Raw genomic sequence first — 21,101 nt, forward strand, 5'->3', positions numbered from 1 at the left:
GCTTTATTTTCCATAGGAAATTGTTGGACCGCATGTAATTCTGGCACACACAACAGATTCTTCAGTTTTTCAGTAGAGTAAAGAGAGAAGTAGGCTTTCTGGAACAAACCTGAGCTTTTCAGCCCAGGTGATCATGTGTGCCTATCTGTGTTGCCAACTAGTTCATCAGGAAGAGCCCATAACATCAATGTTACCAAACAAAGCACTTACCAGTTCATCTCAAGGCAGACTCAAAGACAAGCTGCTGACTGAGACCATTCTCTATGGGCTGATCTGGGTTTTGGTTGACTCTCACTGACTCTGCATGATTTTGCCTATCCCAGGACTATATGCCAGAAGACCCCAAAGATCTACTAAGCCACACTGCCTGTCCCAATCAGCGCTTGTGCCAGATTGATGGTTTGAGGTACTATTTATCAGCTCCCCTATTGTAGAATTAAAAATAGTTGGTGGCCTTAGAGACACAGAGGCTTGCTCTCAGATGACTCTTTCTACAGTTTTACTTTTAGTTCAACAAGAACTACATGCTGCCCAGAAGAGAAAGGACTGTGTTGTTCCTGACTAATGCAAAGAAAGTAGTTTGGGTATGGAAGAAATAAAGAGGTAGTACTGGGGCGTGGGCTGGAGTTCTGATTGTGATGGTTGGATGAGAATGGCCCACAAAGACTCATATATTTGAAGCTTGTGGTAGTTAGAGTGTATTTGGCTCCTATAAGATCATAGTGAGTGGCACTATTAGAAGGTGTGGCCTTGTTGGAGGAAGTGTGCTCTTGGCAGAGGCTGGATGACACTTGCCTTTAATCCAGACCTAGAGGCTGGAGGGCACACATTTAATCTGGGCCACACCTTCTGTTGAAAGTGTGTCACTGGGGGTGGCTTTGAGATCTTTTTCTCAAGCTTCACTCAGTGTAATGGTCAGCAGACTTCCTGCTGCCTGCAAGATGTAGGACACTAAACTGTTTCTCCAGCACCGTGCCTGCCTGCATGCCACCATGCTCCCTGACACGATGGACCAAACCTCTGAACTGTAAGCAAGCCACCACAATGAAATGTTCCCTTTATAAGAGTTGCCTTGGTCACATCAATAGTAAACCCTAAGATAAATTCTCTGTCCTTAGTTGATGGAACGTTTTTGGGAAGAATTAGGGAGGGTGGCCTTGTTGGAGGAGGTGTGTCACTGGCGGGAAGAATTAGGGAGGGTGGCCTTGTTGGAGGAGGTGTGTCACTGGTATTGGGTTTTGAGGTTTCAAAAGACTCCTGGTATTCCCATTTACCTCCTACTTCTGCAGAAAGATGCCAACTCTTAGCTACTGTTCCAGCGCCATGCCTGCTTGCCCACTACCATGCCCCTTGCTAGGATGGTCATGGACTCTAGCCCTTTGAAAGTGTAAGTGAGCCCCCAATAAAGCTGTTCTTCTGCAAGTTGCCTTGGTCTTCATTTCTCTTCACAGCAATAGAAAATTAACTATGACACTGATTAAACCGAAATCAACATTCCCAGAATTCTTTTTGTTTTTGATGCAGTAATTGGAATAGGTTTTCTTCAAATGAAGAGAGCATTTGTCTTCAATCTCTAGACTTCTTTTGCCTCCCTTACTTCGAGTGATGGCTCCCTATCCCTGTTCACATTTGAGATCACAGTTCCTTGCTACAGCAGGCTGTGGCCATGAGGCACCAGCCCAGAGACAGGAACATTTGACACCAGGTATGGAGTTAAGCCCTCTCATCAGCAAACAGTCGCTGGGTGGCCCTAGAGAAAGTAAAGAATTGATCTCCTGCACGGTAGATTGACACATGATGAAGTAATTAAGACCAGTGGGGAAAGCTGGCTGTGGAAGGAGTGTGTGGTCCAATGTACTTAGTTTCTAGAATAGAATATCTAGCCCACACCAGTCTGTAAATCTTTAATCTCTGCTTCTATACTTCTTTCTCTCTGGTTCATTGATCAACACTAACCTTTATACCACCCATGGGGTGTGCACAGATTGGCTACTAGATACCTTTCAGGTTTCAGATTTTAAAAGTCAAGTCAAATAATAGAAAGCCTACTAAATACAGTACATATTTCCTTGTAGTATAACACAGCTATACTAAAATTGATGTGGGAGTGTCTTCTGTTTTAGTTGATTTCATTGGTTAATAAAGAAACTGCTGGGCTCATTTGATAGGCCGGCCCTTAGGTGGGTGGAGTAGACAGAACAGAATGTTGTGAAGTTAGTCAGACTGCCATGCCTCTCCTCGGAGACAGATGCGATGAAGCCAGCCGCCAGGTCAGACATGCTGAATCTTTCCCGGTAAGACACCACTAGTGGTGTTACACAGATTATTAGATATGGTTTAGTCAAGATGTGAGTAAGAGGCTGAAACTAATGGGCCAGGCAGTGTTTAAATGAATACAGTTTGTGTGTTGTTATTTCGGGGCATAAGCTAGTAGGTGGCTGGGAGCTGGGCGGCAGGAACGCAGCCCGCAGCTCCTCATTACATAAAATACAGTATTCTAAACTATAATCCAGTTTGCTTCTCTGCACTGTCACGCACTGTGCTGTGTTCTCTGCCATGCTCTCTTCCCCACCAGTATCACCATGTAGTGCTTTTCCATGCATCCTTCCAGGCCCAGTCCCAGGCTCACCTTACTTTTTTGATGAGTATTCTTCCCCTAGCCTCCACCTGCACTCCCATAGGCCACTTCCAGAACTTTCCCCATGCTTTGTAGAATGCTTACGAATTAACCTTCCTGCTAGACTTGAGCTCAAAGGCAGACACCACATTGGTTGCCACTTATAGCCCCTGCAGCACTTACTACACATTAGTTAAATGGAAATGAGAAGCTTCATCAAACAAATTTGGCTTCAAATATGCCTTGAAAAACCTGTTCTACATTTAGATAGCGAACTAATAGATGCACTGAGAGACGCTGTGGAGACGGCTTGATTCAGAAAAGGAACACAGTGTACACACACAAAGCAGATACCTTTCCATGAATATAGTATACAGTACTGCTCACGCTATTAAATGGGATAAAAAGCAGGCAACTCAAGAGAGAAACAAGTTTTGTAAGCATAACATATTAAAAAGATCCAATGAAATTATGTTTTTTTTTAAAGCTATTGCCTTAAAATGTATTGTGGTAAAAAAAAAAAAGCGGATTTTTGTTTCTTTCTTTCAATCTTGCTAAATAGTCTGGAGATCCATTGGGCTTTAGCTGACAAACAGGCTTATTTTGGCTAACTTAAACCTTTTGTTGTGCCCAGATAAGGACCTCCAGAGAGAGACCACCAGAGAGGCCCAGACTGTAATAAGCAAGGTTTATTTAGCAAAATATGAACTAGTTTGGAACCCCTGTCTCCAACACCCTGTTGCAGTGAGGTGGAGAGGAGTTGTATCTCCTCTGTGGGGTAAGCTTTTAAAGGTGTAACTACAAAGAGGCTTTTTGAAGCTGTTTGGCACAGGTGCAACGTCTTTTGCTCTGTCTCATCTTGCTGTGTCAGTTAATTCTTTGTTCTTAGGGAAAGGCTATCTTTATCAGCCTGCACCAGGTGGCCAGGCATAATTTCCCAGGTGGGAGTGGGGGAGGCCACTATCTTCCTGGGAAAACATTCTGCTAGGAAATTTCTTCTTGCCCCTTCGAAAATAAGGGGTGAGGGTCTTATGCTTTCGTGAAAATTAAAAGTTGAAACATTTTCCATTTTACAACTCAAAACAGGCACAAAAAATCATATTTGTGCAAGAAATGCAATTTTTTTAATAAAGGACAGAAGTTTATACATAGTTAACTTCCATTAATTAGTCATTTCTTTTTCTCTAAAATGATGAGAAGAATGTCCCTCCTACCAGAGTTAAAGGAGCTCTGTTCTTGTCACTATCAATGCCCTGCTCAGCGCAGTCAGAAGACGATGGAGAGGGCACAGCAAAGGAAACTTAGAGAAAGGAAAGCTCTTCCGGGAACTTCTCTACAGCTAATCAGAAATGTCTGAGGGGCCTTATTTTTCTTTCAGTAATAAAATGACTTGGTATTTTAGACTAAAAAGAGATCGTAAAACTATACTGAAATATGAAATACCTCATGTTAATGTATAAACAGTATAAAATATGCAGCTGATCACCAGGATCTATTGATCAAAGGATCTATTCTCTTTTCAGTGTAAGAAGTCCCCAAAGCAGAGGGCTGCTGCTTCTGTGTGTTCTGAATGAGAACTGCCCCCATGTGCTCATGTATTTGAATGTTTGGACCCTAGTGAGTGACCAGCTTGGAAAGGATTAGGAGGTGTGGCCTCGTGGGAGAGGTGTGACCTTGTGGGAAGAGGTGTGTCACTGGGGATGGACTTCGAGGTTTCAAAAGCTCACTCCAGAAGTCAGGCTCATCTTCTGCTCTTTCCGTCTCCATCCTGCTAAGCTGTAAGCTCCCAGCTACTGCTCTAGTGCCATGCCTGCCCCTTGTCATGTTTCCCACATGATGATCATGGACTTAGCCTCTGAAACTGTAAGCAAGGCCCCAATTAAATGTTTTCCTTTTATAAGTTGCCTTGGCCATGGTATCTCATCACTTAATAGAGCAGCATCGAATACAACATTGGGCCAGCAGGGAGCTATTTTAAATAAAAACTTCGCATTTTGTCAAGTAGTTTGCTTCCCTTCCTTTCTCCAGTCCAGCATCAGAGTCAGCTCCTCAAGTCTAGTTTATGCCTTGCACACTCCATTTATCTCTATCTGCAGACTGTTCTAAATTTTAATATTTAAAAGTCAGTATTTGCAAAGATGGGCAGTGGTAGCACACATTTTAATCCCAGTACTTGGGAGGCAGAGGTAGGTGGATCTCTGAGAGCTCGAGGCCAACCTGGTCTACAAAGAGAGTTCCAGGACAGCCAGGACTGTTACACAGAGTGATGGAGGAGAGTTATCTGTCTATGTTTCTTTCATTGGTTAATTAATAAAGAAAACTGCCTTGGCCCTTTAAGAGAACAGAAAATTAGGTAGGTGGAGTAGACAGAACAGAATTGTGGGAACAAGGAAGTAGAGTTGGGGAGACGCTTCAGGCATTCCCCAGAGTGAGACTCCATGCTGCTCCTCTCCGAGATGGACGCAGGTTAAGATCTCTCCTGGTAAGCCACACCTCGTGGTGCTACCCAGATTACTAAATATGGGTTAAAGGAAGATGTGAGAATTAGCCAATAAGAGGCTGAAACTATGGGCCAGGCAGTGTTTTAAAAGAATACAGTTTCCGTGTAATTATTTTGGGTAAAGCTAGCCGGGTGGCCGGACACAGCCCCGCCGCTTCACATTACAGATTGGCGCTCCAACGTGGTGACTAAATCCACTTAACAACCTTGCCCGCTTAGGATCGGAAAGAAAGTTCTCTGAGACCATGCCAATGATTCACTGCTCCCTTCCTGCACCTGGGCAGATGGCGGAATCAGGCTTAGGCGAGCGGGACAGCATTTGCGGATTCCTGCCGCCATAGAGAGAGAGGTGTTTTCAGACTGCGCGGTGCTCTGCGCGTCAGATTCGGCTGTGACTTGGATTAAAAGAGTTTCTGTGCTGCACGCTCAGTATCAAAATTAAACTGCTGAGTGCAGCTCCAATGTGGACTGCTGTGTACCTGTAACTGTGTGCAGCTCAGGGACACCAAATGACTGAGGCAGTAGCAGCTCTGGCTCTGCTCTGCCATGCCCGAATTGTGCTGAGCTCAGACAGGTCTATCGCAATTACCATAATAACAGCGCAGTTAAGGTTTAGATTTGGCTGTAAACAGGTGGTACCGTATTACCTCTACCTGGCGCAACTTAAGATTTTAAGAAGTGGTTAACCTTTTAAGAAGTGCTCCTGGATAGTAAAAAATTACAGATTCACAATAGAAAAGATTCAGACATAGAAGGCCTTTAAATGGCTCACGTAGGCTTAAAAGAGAGAAAAAGAAAATATAGAGAATAAAGTTAATGCCTTAAAAAAAAAAGGTTAAAGTCTTTAAAGAGACAGAGTACAGATAGTTATAGATTAAAAGAAGTAAAGTGATAGAGTAAAAATAAGCCACGTAAAAATGGAAAATTCACAGAGAGTCTGGATTATGTATTTTGTTGTGTTTTCTTTGATTTTTTTGACTGTAAAGGAGCTAAGTACAGAGAGACATTTCATTATATGGGCTGCCAGGCTAGACCAGAATGGACATCTTAACGGTATGACTTCAGGATTTGGATCTAAGAACATGATGCTTTGGAAAAGAGTTTCTTCTTTTGTTTTCACAGAGGACGAGACTCTGTGGATTGCTTCTATCCCAATATGGTATGATAGACCACGCCCTCCTGAAAGGTTGCTGTGAACATCTTCAAAAAATTACTTCACTCAACTGCCAACTGAGAGGAACCTAGCACACAGGTTACACCATGAAAGACCTAAATAACAGCGCCCCCATTCAGCAGGAAGCAGTTTGGAGAGAAAAAACTGCGCCCATTTTCCCAAATATTGCTTATAAATGTTCTTTTACATTTAAAGGGGGAGATGATATAGATATGAATTTGCATTGGTATAGATTTTAAGGTCAATTTTGTTATATGTATATGTATTTCTGATCTTGATTAAGCTATTGTGATTGTAGTTCATTTTAAAAACTGTAATGTATAATTAGGAAATATAGGTTGTTAATGGATAATCATTGATAATAGTTAAGCTTGTAGTCAAGTTATTAGATTTTCTAGATATGTAGAGATATATTTCAGTTAGATAAACATTCTTCATATCTTTCAAAGACTGCAGAATATGGCATTTAATGTTTTAATAACTTAGGGTTTTTCATGACAATGAGACATGTCTGCTCCTGGCAGCACCAATCTACTTCGAGAGAAAGATGGGCATCGAAGAGGCTACTTATGGAGTTTGTTAGCCATTTGGGCAAGAAACTGCTCTTGGCTGGACTGTTGCATAAACTGGACACAAAGAACCCGCAGAGAGAGGACTGCTGAACTTGCCTAAAGGTGAGATGGTCTCTCAGGGTTCCTGATTCGTGAAAGAGTCTGTGAGACGTTCTGCAGGACACAGCAGAAAGTGACTGAACTGTCTTTGGAATTTTTCTGCTTCATGGAAATGTCTGCTGGATACTGTGGGCCTGAAGCCCGAAGATGGATGCCCCAACGGTACAGAGGAACTTTGGGTGACTGTTTGGGTGAGCGAGTTGTCTCTGTCATTTCTAGAGTTTTATAAGTTACTTATTTCTTATTTACTTAGGTAGCATTATATCCTTTTGGAGTCTTTGATGGAGTTGAAGAATAAATAGATAGTTATAGCTTTCCTTAGTTATGATAAAAGATAAAATAGATTTAAATATTGTAACTGTAATACTTGCTTGATAACTGTTTTGTTATATGTAATTTTGCTATGTTAAAGTTGAAGCCTTTCTTTTTTGTTTAAACAGAAAAAGGGGAAATGATGGAGGAGAGTTATCTGTCTATGTTTCTTTCATTGGTTAATTAATAAAGAAAACTGCCTTGGCCCTTTAAGAGAACAGAAAATTAGGTAGGCGGAGTAGACAGAACAGAATTGTGGGAACAAGGAAGTAGAGTTGGGGAGACGCTTCAGGTATTCCCCAGAGTGAGACTCCATGCTGCTCCTCTCCGAGATGGACGCAGGTTAAGATCTCTCCTGGTAAGCCACACCTCGTGGTGCTACCCAGATTACTAAATATGGGTTAAAGGAAGATGTGAGAATTAGCCAATAAGAGGCTGAAACTATGGGCCAGGCAGTGTTTTAAAAGAATACAGTTTCCGTGTAATTATTTCGGGTAAAGCTAGCCGGGTGGCTGGACACAGCCCTGCCGTTTCTCACTACACACAGAGAAACCCTGTCTACAAAAACAAAACAAACAAATAAACAAAAAGAACCAATATTTGCTAATGGCCTATTTTTAGGTTGTCATTTATACTGTTAATCTATAAGGGCATCCTATTAACTCCTTTATTCCTAACAACAAGAATATTTTGAAAATGTGATACAGTGTATTCACAATCTCATTAAAGGAACCCAGAATTAAACAAGATCCTCCTATAAGGCAGAGAAGGTATCGCTCTGTTCTTTGTTGTGACAGCAGTTTATGCCACTCCCAGAATTCACCTGGAATAGCACCACTGGGCCGTACCTTGTATCTGGTTTCAAGATTTCTACTGTAGAAAAGGTTTGATTGGTAATTTGAATGCATTTGTTCTTCCCACTGAATGACCCATTTTCTCTGAATATAACTTCACATTCTGAAAATGGAAGAAAACATCAGACACTTCTGTTATGTGTTGGTTGTTCTAATTGACACAGTTTGAGAAACATGATCTTAAAAAATAGATTTATTTATTTAGTTAGTTGGTTATTTACATGGGGGTGTTATGTACATGTGCTTGCAGGTTCCTGGGAAGTCCAGGAGAGGGTGCTGGAGAAGGGCTCAGCTGTTAAGAGCACTTCCTGTTCTTTAAGCGCATAACATTGATTTCCAGCACCCATGTTGGGCAGCTCACAGTCACCTGTAACTTAAGCTCCAAGAATCCAGCACCCTCTCCTGGGTGCTCACAAAGGAAGGGGGGTGAGGAGCTTTGAGGGGTCGCCTGGGTGGGTAGCACCTTCTGGTCAACTAAGTGTCAGCATCACTACTGACAAAATCAACATGTGGGTCCTGCGGTGGGGTGGGAAGGAGGCTTCGTGTTTTGAGACAAAGTCTTCATCTAGCCTTCAACTCATGTAGCAGAGAATTACCTCTGCCAGCCGAGCAGTGGCAGCACACCTTTAATCCCAGCACTTGGGAGGCAGAGGCAGGTGGATCTCTGTGAGTTCAAGGCCTGCATGATCTACAAAAAAAAAAAAGTGCCATGTGCCACTGTCTGGGAACTTAATACAATGGAATGTTGGCAATAGCTCCATGATCTGATGTTCTTGATGCTGTCTATACACTGTTTCATTTTACGTATAAATGCTTCGATTTTTGTCACTTGCAAATTTATTATTAAAAGAAGTTTCTTGTGCATTTTTAGGAAATTGATTTTTGCTGGGTGGTGGTGGCACACACTTTTAATCCCAGCACTTGGAAAGCAGAGGCAGGAGGAACTCTGATTTGGAGGTCAGCCTGGTCTACAGAGTGAGTTCCAGGACAGCCAGGGCTGTTGTTACACAGAGAAACCCTATCTCGAGGGGAAAAAACTGATTTTTCTTGAGTAATTTGGAACCCTTTTCCGAGCCCATGTTTTGAAAACTGGTAAATCCTAATAAAGAACTTCCTTCATATAGCAATGCCATTTTCATGGAAGAGCAGCGAGAAGTCTATCTTAAAGTCTGTGATAAAATTACACCACTAATTTATACAAATCATTTTTATTGTGTTTAATTCTCTATTCAGTAACATAAAAAAAAAAGAGTCACAACCTGACATACAATTTGCCTGAAAAGTCACAAAATGGCACAATCTAATAAAAGATTTAAGATTTTCTCATTAAATGTTTAAGGTTCTGAGGAGGCAGAGGCAAGTGGATCTCTGAGCTTGAGACTAGTCTGGTTTTCCAGCCAGCCAGGCCTACAGGGCTACAGAGCAAGACCCTTTCTCAAAAACGATTTAAGATGCTGGCCCTGAGAAAGCCTGGCCTGAGTTTGCTATGTGGAGCGCACAGCGTAAGGACAGACCTAACTCCTGAGGGTTGTCCTCTGACCACAACACAGGCAGAAGTATAAGGCTTGTAGACTGAACCTGACCAGACTTACTGTCCCCAGCCTGACAGATTATGTGGCAATAAGATGGTCCATCATGTAGAATATGCACCCAAAATATGCACGTGACACATAGAACTTCAGTCCTCTCGTTTCCTCCCTCAAAGCATGCCATTGTCCTTAATGGCCTCCCAAACAGAAACTGTAAGTCCCCCTCCCCTCAGCCATCCTGTTCTGTCAACCTTCTGAATACTCCAAATACCCTCCCCTCTGAGAAAGCTGCTGAAAGGAAAGGAACGATGCTGTCCAGGGACCAAGACATGAGATTGACAATGGGCCTCAAAATTAAGATCAGAAGCCGCAGGTCCTAGACTGGCTTTTTACGGTGGTCTCATTTCGCAAATTAAAATGTCTCAAACCCATAACATCAAAGACAATTCGACAAGAGCTACAAAACCACGCCAAACTTCAGAGAAGTCACCCTTTCGATTGTTTCTGACTTAGTTCACACATCAGTTGGTTGCCAGTGACTTCAGATGTCACTCGTCCACACTTTGATGGTTTTGTCGTTTTCTAATGCCGCTGATGCAATGATGTTTTCTGTAGGGTGACAAGCTGTCGAGATCACAACATCTGTGTGACCTTGTAGCTTCTGTGCAATCTCTTTAGTCTGAAGGTTCCAGATGTAAACCATGTTGTCCTCGGAGCCAGACACAACCCACTTTCCACCAGTCACAGAGAAACTGGCAAATATGCAGTAGTTCTCATTCTTGTGGCCAGTGTATGTCTTCAGGCATCTGCCTCTGCTGTAATCCCACAGTTTAAGAGTATTGTCCAAAGTCGCAGTGAGAATATATTTGCCATTTGGAGAAAATTTCACAAAAGACACGGGAGGGTTGCTATCATCAGCGAGTGTTTTTAAACACTGGCCCGAGGCAGCATCCCAGATTCTACAAAGACCATCATAGCTCCCCGACACTATCAAGGACCCACTGCAATTAAAATGTACGGCAGAGATGGGATCCGAGTGGGCAGACAAGGTCTTGAGGCACTTTCCTGTTTCCACCTCCCATATTTTCACACTCTCATCGAAGGACCCCGAAACGACGAGGTTGGATGGTGGGTTGAAATTACAGCAGAAGACGAAATCACTGTGCCCTTTGAGTGTTCTCAAACATCTTCCAGATCTCACATCCCATAACTTTAGAGTTTTGTCGTCTGAGGCAGAAACGAGACGGCTAGAATCCGAAGACCAGTCAACATCTGATATTTCCAGATTATGACCACAGAGTGTTTTCTTACATTTCCCATCATATGCCCCCCAAATTATAATTAACGTATCAGCGGCAGAACTTGCTAGCCATTCTCCGTTAGGACTAAACTTAACTGACGATATGGCCGCTGAGTGCCCTTCAAGAGTAAGTCTGAGGGCGTAGTTGGGTTCCTGCGGTTCTTCTGCCCGCTGGGTGGCAGAGCAGAGGGCCGACTGCTGTGCTCCCTCTGCTGGGGGATGTTCAGTCGCCATAGCTCGGCTCTACAGTTTGCGCAGGCGTCCGCCCGAGCCTCGCAGAAGAAACCTGCCGTTCGAAGGCGCACCGTTTTGATTGTAACATGAGCTTGTCTTTTGGGTCAGCACAGAATCAGAGCAAGGTTTGAATAACTCTTCTCCCGCTTTCTTCCGTAGCATCAGAGAACCGGATCACAGTGGTTGTGAGATCGGTGTTATTGTTCGGTGTTGTTAAAGGACTAGGCCGTTGTTCGGGAGTTAAAGGGGCAGCACAGAAAGTCCTCTTACACTCCCTCCCCAGCTCCCTAGCGTCTGGGAACGGTGAGAAACTAAGGACGCCACACTAAACAGAATTTGAGAACGAAGAGGCGGGGGCACACCACAGCGCAGGCCCACAACCACCAATGGGATTTGCCCAACGGCGCCTGCGCCGAAGAAAATAAACGTTTGCTTCCGGTCCTCCTGGACCCTGCCCCTGAACCGGGCTTTCGCTGTGGGAGGCTTGGGTGCTGGAAGGGGCGCGGCCCCGCCCGCGGGCACTTCAGGAAGACTGTGAGCGTAGCTGGCCTCTGCCCCCGCCCTCCTCTGATGCTGAATTTGCAGCCACAAGATCTGCTTACTATGGCTAGGGAATGGAGCAGAGCAAATGCACAGATCGTTAAAACTAGTGGCTTAAAATTCTTTTATAAACCTTTAGGAAACCCTAAGATCTACATCTCCACCTCCGTTGGCCTCGCCTTTAATCCCAGCACTCGGGAGGCAGAGGTAGATAGATGGGTATCTTGTGAGTTTGGGGTCAGTCTGGTCTACTGAGTGAGTTCCAAAAGGGCCAGAACTTCATAACCCCGTCTCGAAAAAAGACAAAACGAAAAACAAAAACAAAAAACCCACACCTGTTTTTGTCTTTTAAAACCCAAGGTTATTCCTAGTGGTGGTAGCACAAGCCTTTAATTCCAGGACTAGGGAGGCAAAGTTAGGTATTTTATGAGTTCAAGGCCACCCTGGTTTAAGAAGTGGGTGCCAGACCAGCCAAGGCTATATAGTTAAGCCCTGTCTTAAAAGACCAAAACAAACAAAAAACAAGGTTATGATGGGAGAAATCAGCAAACCATTTGGCTCTTAGCCTGGATACTTTATGTGAAGAGCCAAGACGAGATGGTGGTACTGGATGTCCAATACACACGTCACAACCATGAGGGACAAAAAGTGCACAGAATTAGAGTCGGCTTTTTCTTTGAAAAAGAGTAAAATTCACTTCTTGATGTGTAGACCTTGTTTATACATAGCATCAAGGACTTATGGAAAGAAAAGGCTAGGAATAGGCTGTAATCATTACTCATGTTCTAACAAGCTGTCCTAACAAATAACTAAGATTTGCTTAGCTCTTTGGGAGGAGTAGGAAACCCAAGGCAGCAGCAATCAGAGTGGGACCCTGAGTCCCTAGGCAGTGTCATGGTTATCCTTTTATAACAAGCTACCCTTCTCAGAAGACACAGTGGGCCTGTTTCAAATTTCAGAAATCAAATCAGTTTCTCTAAATTACCCTAAGTCTCCCACTTATAGTGCAAGGGTCATGTCTCTGCTCCTCAGTACTTTCTAAACAGAAATGTTGGAACTTTTTTTTTTAAACATATATCAGATTTATATGGCCTCGGAAAGATTCCTCCATTCTATCTTAACTGTTGAAACTGGCTTCTTTAAAGCAGCGTTTGGACTACAAACCCAATTTTCCTACGCTTCTGCCAAATCAGGAAAATCTATTCAAATTAAATAGGTAAATAGGATATTTGCTAATGAGCATCAGTTAAAACTGGACATTTTTAAAGCTAAAGATGACAAAATCAGGGTGTCAATTGATGTATAAATTTAAAAGCACCACCTTCAGCAAGTCAGTAGTCATTGACGACCTCTTTCCATGACACATCGTAATCATGTTACCCTCGTAAAATTCCGTGCTTACACTTGGCTGTCCAGGACACTCCCAAGCCCCGAACTATTTTGTTTCCACCACTGGTCTTCGGGGTTTTCATTTGCTCCTTACCTAGAGTTCAAATGGTTGTTAAGACTGAGACCCTTATGGTCACTCCTCTGTGTTCCACTTGCTTCCTTAGGTTAAGGGCATATGGATAAAGATATGTAAAGCACAGCTTTAATTCTCTGAGGAAACACTGCATTACAGAGGAGCCTGTATACTCAGTAATTTTTCAAATGTAGGTGAAGCTGGTGCCTGCCCATAATTCCAGCACCGCAGCGGTGGAAACAGGAGACCAGCTCAAAGATACCCTCAGCTCTAAAGCAGTTTAAAGCCAGCCTTTTTTTTTTTTTATCTAAAAAGTACTGCCCCACTTACACCCCCCAAATGCAGGTGAAGCATGGGGAAAAAAATCAAGTTTTGTAGTGAATCTGTATATTCAACAATTCTGTACTACAGGTGAAACAAGATTGCATGAACTGAAGCTATGTTTTGATTAAATCTTCACAAAAATACCTGGCCAGCACATCTCAAAAGGAAAGTGAAAACAGTCAGACCTGGAGAAATAAAAAATTCTCCTATAATACAGAGTATATGAAAACATAAGATCTCAATAGTCTAGACACTTGCTTCGACATCAGTCACTTACAAATCTTTCAAAATAATTTAACTTCATTTTATGTGTGTTGGTGTGAAGGTGTCAGATCCCCCTGGAACTGGAGTTACAGAACTGTGAGCAGCCATGTGGGTACTGGGAATTGAACCCAGGTTCTATGTGAGCAGCCAGTACTAACCACTGAGTCAATTCTCCACGCAAACAAAACTTTAAAGTACGCCTGAACAGACTTTTACCCGCTGAATCAAACACTCTGGTGTATGTTAGTCTGTAAAATATGCCACACAGCTTTTCGTCTTCCTCTGATGTCACAGACATCTACTTTGATGACGTTTCTTTTTGTAAACTTCAGGTCCTTTAATGTATCCTCAAATAAGATACTTTATGTTGAGACAATTGTTTTAATAGTTATCAGTTCTGATTTCAGCCAACTATGTGAAAAAATTTCTCTAAATTTTCTTTTGTAATCAAGCATCCACTACTATCACAGATGTATATTCCTCATTCATTACTTATTGAAAATTTACTATGTGCAAAGCATTCATCCATGGCCTGGCAGAGTGCGTTTAAATACAAAGAATCAATAGTCATTCCCAATCAAGTGTAGGAACACTCTCGAGAAAGGGCACACAATGGTCAAAATGACTTGAGGTAGGAAATACCCAACAGGTGAAACAAAAGGAGATGTCTACAGGAAAAATATACTTTTTATAAGTAGTTTAACTTTACACCCATGAGCAATTATTCTGCATCCCGAAACTTTTCCCTGTCAGTACCTTCTATATTTTCACTGGAAGAAAAAAGTTTTTCTGAGTTTAGTCATTATGTCACTAAACTCACAATCAACCATTTGAATTTCATTTAAACCTTTGTTATACTTGTCAATTTCAGTAGTACAGGTGAGAGATACTTGGTGATGAGGGGGGTCAATTAATCTATCTGAAGATGCAAATTAATAGCAATTGATATATGAGCAGGAGTCATTTAAAAGTATTGCTGATGAGGACATGATGGGAAGAATGCTCCAATACAAAAGGCTTGCCCAGCAACCGCCACTAAAACCCAGCAGAGGGCTTCCTGGGCACAGAAATGCTGCATGGGCATGAAGAACAGAACTGGGAAAGTTCTCTGGACAGCATCATCTAAGAATTGACAATGGAGCAGAGTAATCCATCAAATCTTGATCTTGCCATACATTATTATCCATCTGAAACCTGACACACAACAGACACTAAACAAACATGACGTGCTTTTATTTGATGTGAAGGTAAATAGATATTTCTGATTACTCTTAGTTGAAAACATTCTATACTAATAATCCTGAATTCTTACCTCAAGCCTTCAGATAATCTCTTGTCCAACAGTAATTTGAAACTTTAAATATTTTTAAGTTTTTTTTTGTTTTTTTTTTTGCTTTGTTTCTTGTTTGCCAACACCAAGGTGTGTAGCCTTGGCAGTCCTGGGGAGCTTGCTCTGTAGACCAGACTGGCCTTGAACTCAGAGACCCACCTGCCTCTGCCTCCCAAATCCGGGGACTAAAAATGTGCTCCGTCACTGCCTAGCCAAGGTTTGTGTTTATCTGTGTTGAGTACTTACTCACAAGTATGCATCTACACCGTGGTGTCCCTGGTACCTGAAGAGGCCAGAGGTGGTTCTGGAATCCCTGGAACTGGAGTTACCAGCAAATATGACCACTTGATATAGGTGCTGGATCCAGACTCCTGTCCTCTTTAAGACCAGTACTTCTTGTAACTGTAAGATGACCTCTCTTTTTTGTTGTTTGCTTTTCGAAACAGGGTTTCTCAGTAGCTGTGGAGCCAGTACTGGAACTCACTCTGTAGACTAGGCTGGCCTTGAACTCAGAGATTTGCCTGCCTCTGCCCCCCTAAATGATGGGATTAAAGGTGTGCACCACCACTGCCCAATTATAATGGAAGATCCTGTAACAGAAGAATCATCTCTCCAGCTCAGCTCTAGCAATTTGATATTTTAAAAATGTTAAGTATCAGCCAGGCAGTGGCAGCACAGCACTAGGAGACAGAAGCAGATGGATCTCTGAGTTCAAGGCCAGCCTGGTCTACAAAGTGAGTTCCAAGACAGGTAGGACTGTTGCACAAAGAAATCCTGTCTTGAAGAAAAAAAAAAACCAAAAAGAAAAACAACAAAAAACCCAAAGAAACCCAAAAAAACCCAAATCAAAATAAATAAATGAATAAAAAGTTAAATATCTATTTTATTAAACATTATCCTAATGTCTTAGTACTCATTCTTATAACTTTCCTAACAATAAAGATTATAGAGTATTATTTACATTATAGCCAACATAGTACACTTAGTCACACCTAATCCCAAATTACTTTTAAATATTTTTGGATGATGGGAAAAGGTAAGTCAAAATATTTCCCAACTATGCAGATAGATAATTTGTTTGCTTCAAACAGAGGGAAACGGCTCTACTGATTTGAGATGTCAAATGAAACTGCAAATAAGCAAATTTTGGAATGTAGTAAGCAGCACACAGGTATGTATCCTGAATGTAGGATGTAGCACACAGATATGTATCCTGAAAGGAAGCAATACCCCTCTCAAAAAGTTTTTTTTTAAACTGTACATTACTGAGAATTTCCAATGTAAGTCAAAAGCTTTAGCCTCTAAATACACCTAAAATGGTTTGCTTATTGGTGTGACAATTTTCACAAAATTAATCAGAGATGAAATAAATCCCAAAGAAACCCAAGGCAAACCTGTTTTACAATGTGGCCCCACATCTGGGGTCAGACAGCTGAAATGTTTATTTCGCACTACAGAAATCAAAGTTGCCGGTAGGTAGTCATGTACAACAGAGAGTTTGGTTGACAAGTTATACTTACATATGTTTTCTTAGGCATAATCAGCAGCAACTGGAATAATTCAGATTTATTATGGGACAGTAAGGCTGAAAAACACCCATAGTCCACTAGCTTTGTCTGGTACACGGAAGAACCACCCTAGTGCAACAGTTTCCAGCAGGGACGACTGATGAGGGCATCAGAAAAGCGGCTCTGACTGGTGACAAGGATGAAGTAGTGTTCCATAGAGAACTGTGTCTCTAAAATCCTTTTCCTTATATTCGGCATCTGTACTTTCTGGGTTATTTCTCCACCCAATCATATTTACCTGTTGGCCCTTCAGGTGCCCAATACCTTTACATCTCAAATTCTCTGAATGCCATTGTTTGAAGACCAAAGTTCTCAGTACAGAAGTCTGAGGGAAGACAGGGAAAGATAAAGCGAACAAAGCCACTTTGCCCGATCGCTGTCTAAACCCTAGAGCTTGTTGTGCTGTAGATACTAACATGCTGCTCTAGTGACACCTTTCTGATAAAAATATCAAAAGATTAAACTAGATCACCAGACTCTGGCAGATGAACTAAAAATAGGATTTACAAGCACCCTCAACATTCCACTTGTATTAAGAACAACAGTCTGCTCCTTAAGGACTCGCTTCCAGAACGTCTGAATTTGCAGGGTTAACTTTAGCCAACTCCAATCTTTACATTTAATCATTTTACTATAAAAACAAAGTTCAGGATATTTAAGGTTCATGGACTTCTTGGGTCAAGCTGAAGATAAATCTTCTGTTTTAGATAAAACAGATTGCACCGGCTACTGGACCTGACGTCACTGGGTAACCCTAAAATTGCTACAAAAGTTCCAGCTGTATGCCCTTGGTAAGGTAGGGTGACAACTCTGTGTGCTTTGTATCTCTCTTCATCCAAACTCGTTTATAAGATGCAAAGATTTTAACTATCCAATAGAAGGTACATAATTTAAAACATTCTACAGAAATAACATTACCAGTAATTTACAATAAAAAACAATCAGCCATGAAAAAGCCAAAGCTAAAAACAAGATTTTTACTATGAATCAGTGCTTCTATTACCCTTCTGAAAGAAGTGATATTTTAATGTGATGTAAAGGCAACATTGAAAGTTCATCTTTAAATTAACCACCTAATTTATCCCTAAAATTACAAAGAATCAGTCTTGTATAGGTCAAGTTCAGTAAACTAACATGTTCTCTCAGCACAAAGCAGCACTAGAAAACAACAGGACAGATGGGAGTTGACTAGTTTTGTAGTGCCTGCTCCATCAGTGACAGACATCAGAAGATATCCATCCCAGAGCACAGACACATTTAAAGACTAGGGCAAGAATGCATCACACACACTCTTAGCTGATAAATGTCCTTTGACTCTGGAACTTTCTAGTTTGAATGAAATGAATTTTTCAAAGTAAATAGGGTCATGTAAATTGGCTGCTTAAATAACATCATGATGAGGTATGGAAGTTCTAAATATCCCTTACATTCAGCAGGATTCACCAGAGATGTGCAATAGCTTGTCAGGGGCAACTCCCAGCTAGCTTTTATACTTTGGGGTTACAATGAATTCTAGAAGAGTAGTCTAAAGAGATTTAAAAGGGTATGCTCTGAAACAGACGTGAGCAACTTTTCCTTCAGAATTCATTTTTGAACAGAACATCATCAAGGAAAGCTCTTCTCTGATAGTGTGTCCCAACATTGAGCCAAAATGGCCAACTAGCACCGAGAAGTCGCATTAAATTCATTTGCAGTTCTCTTGGCAATTAAGCTTTCTTTGTTGGTTTTTTTTTTTTCCCCCTTCTAGTCCAAGCACAAATGTGGATCAGTGAACACAGTACTGGAAGCGCCATTTGCAGGTACATTACAGTCATCATTAAATAAGCAGAAGGTGGGCACTGTTTTTACTTGGGGAGGTAGGGTACTTATAGTAGGAGATGAAATAAAACCAGGGAACACTGAGGTTATTAGAAAAAGATCACTGCCCTTTTAGTCTAGAGGTCATATTGAGGAGATTGCTACGCTTTTAAAGGTAAGGTTGCTGCACTGCAGGATCATGTATGCAGCATGAATGCATTAGAATCGAGCTGCACTTGACTAAGGAAAAAAGTCCCTAAGTAACATTTAAATCTGTGTTATCTGCCAGTCACATAGAGGAAAAGCACCTAGGGTGAACTCCAATTACCAGGACCTTGATCAGGACCACAAAGCCTGAGTATCTTTTTTTAATGCAGAAACACAGCCTCTAGTCACACTGGTTTAGAAAAAGTGATGGGTTCTGTGTTCTTCTGACTCTTTAATCGAATTTTAGAACATGGTTTCACTAAGGACTTTTATCTTCATACCAGTGTTAAAACTCAACTACTTCCAAATCCTAAGAGACATAAAACCAAAGAGAAGCCATACACATTAATCTGTGCTCCTCTCCTTTCTGCTTTAAGGGAATCTGCCAAGTCAGTATCACATTTAAAAGTCAGAGTGTTAATTCTTCAGCATTCCTGACAACTAGAAGCACATTCACTGAAGGCTGAAGGTGAGGGAGGGATGGTTTAACTTTAATATCTGAAGAATGACTCCATTAGAGGAAAGAAAACCATCCCATCTCAATAAGGATTAATGCAAATTTGGCTAGAAAAAGCCACCAGGTACTCCAAGGGTTGGTTCACTGTGGAAGAACTCGAGAAGAGTACTCTGATGTATACACAAGTCTAAGTATCTCCCTTGTCCAAGCAGTTGTGTAAAATTCAAGATAAAGGTTTTAGTTTTATCTTTTAATGTCATTTTCCCCACTTTACGGAATGAGGGAAGAGTCCTCTTTTTTCCCCCACAAAAAAGGGAGCCACAAATATACGTGTATATATTCCCATGACTCTAATATAAGTGCGGATCTCCAAAGCTTAGGGATTTTTCCATAAGAGAGTGGGCCGTTCTGGTTACCCTTGTAATAAAAGGGTATTCCACCACAGAGAGCCAGAGGTTTTCCAGATGTGTGTAAGAGAGCAGGTGCGCAAGGCAAGCAAATGAGCGCAAACAGTATTATGGAAAACATTTGAGAAATTAGCTCCATGAGGACTGTGGGCTCCACAAGAGGACTTGACTGGGTAGCCTGGTCTGACACAGGAACAAGAAAGCAGAGGATTGCTTCAAAGCTGGAAACCTTCCATAGGAGCCTCACACTGCTGGAAGATGTACTGCTGCTGGCTAAGGTCAACCTGGGGAGTGATGCTGCTGTCTTCATCTTCGGTCCCAAAGTAATGCTCAATAAGATCAAAGGCCTTTTGATAGATCTCCTGGTTTTCATGACTCTGCAAGAACTCTATTTTATCCAGACCTAAAATGAAGAATAAAGAATTGTTCTTGAAAATCCCAGTAACTACATGTTCAAGTCTACTTTGATGTAAACATTCTTACATTATCTTGTATTGCACAGTTGTACAGAATTATTACTATTACATCTGAATGCTAATACTATAAATTAACATCTTAGTAACAATTTATGTAACAGTCACCCAGTACCTACTATATTCATGTCTTTTGATGACTATGTCTATTTCCTACTTCTCAACTAGAAACTGCTCCAGTCAAAGCATCTTACCATATGCTTCTTCAATCAAAGCACAGTAAGGGTTAATGCCTGAGCCATTCCTTTTGGCTTCTTGTTCTCCAAGCCTCAGGATGTTTTCCAAGCCATTGAGGGCAACCTGTACAATCTTTGAGTCCATGACAGTGAGGAGATCACAGAGTGGCTTGATACAACCAAGTTCTACTAGGTACCTGAATCAATAAAAAGCAAATTTAGCCATACAAAATAATTCTGTTAGATTTTCAACAAACTGTGAAGCATCATCTTCAAGCCTATAGAAATGAAAATAAGAAACTGTCAACTATAGTACTTTAGGGCAGAAAGAATTTATTTGGCTTACACATCCCGATTATAGCCCATTACTGAGGGAGACTACTTTAGAGTGCTTCTGCACACTATAAATATGTATTGTTTTGTTTCCACCGGTTAACATTAAAAGCTGTATGACCAATGCATAGCCAGGCAGGACAGGGTTAGGAGGAACAATCAAACTGAGGACTCAGGTGGCGAGGAAGGAGTAGAGAGAGACACAAGCTTCTGCCCAAGAAACAACATGCCAACAGACTAGTAAAAGTCATAGCCACATGACAATACATAGATTAACATGCATTAACACATATCAATAATTAATTAAAATGGGTTAAATTAAATGTAAAAGCTAGTTAGTAATAGGCCTGAACTACAGGCCAAACAGTTTGCAATCAATAAAATTTTTGTGTGATTAGGACATGAAAGCGCTGCCTCTGTTTGCAGGAGACCTCAAGCAGGGCCACAGACCACTTACAGCTGGCTCTTACCCTACCTCCTGGGACCACAGCAGGCTGGACCCCCCCCCCCCCAACAATCTTAAATTAATCAAGAAAATGCCCCACAGGCTTGCCTATAGACCAAGGCAATGG

At 41.6% G+C, this 21,101-nt stretch overlaps 2 protein-coding genes across 3 annotated transcripts in view; both read right to left on the minus strand.

Annotated features, from left to right (window-relative positions):
* Window positions 1-9,320: 9,320 nt before the first annotated feature.
* Window positions 9,321-11,528, minus strand: LOC119825106 (WD repeat-containing protein 5B-like). Its single transcript, XM_038345763.1, has one exon. The coding sequence runs from the start codon at window positions 11,189-11,191 to the stop codon at window positions 10,199-10,201; it is 993 nt and encodes a 330-aa protein (XP_038201691.1). The 5' UTR covers window positions 11,192-11,528; the 3' UTR covers window positions 9,321-10,198.
* Window positions 11,529-15,976: 4,448 nt separating this feature from the next.
* Kpna1 (karyopherin subunit alpha 1) overlaps window positions 15,977-21,101 on the minus strand; it is a 58,507-nt gene continuing 53,382 nt past the window's right edge. For both annotated transcript variants that reach the window (XM_038345690.2, XM_038345691.2), the window contains exons 13-14: window positions 20,215-20,393; window positions 15,977-19,950 (exon numbers count right to left, since the gene is read on the minus strand). In XM_038345690.2, the coding sequence (XP_038201618.1) occupies window positions 19,763-19,950; window positions 20,215-20,393 (367 nt within the window). In that variant the 3' untranslated portion in view covers window positions 15,977-19,762. The remainder of the gene's footprint in view (window positions 19,951-20,214; window positions 20,394-21,101) is intronic.

The sequence above is a fragment of the Arvicola amphibius genome, chromosome 10, assembly GCF_903992535.2.
Source record: "Arvicola amphibius chromosome 10, mArvAmp1.2, whole genome shotgun sequence".
Lineage (NCBI taxonomy): Eukaryota > Metazoa > Chordata > Mammalia > Rodentia > Cricetidae > Arvicola > Arvicola amphibius.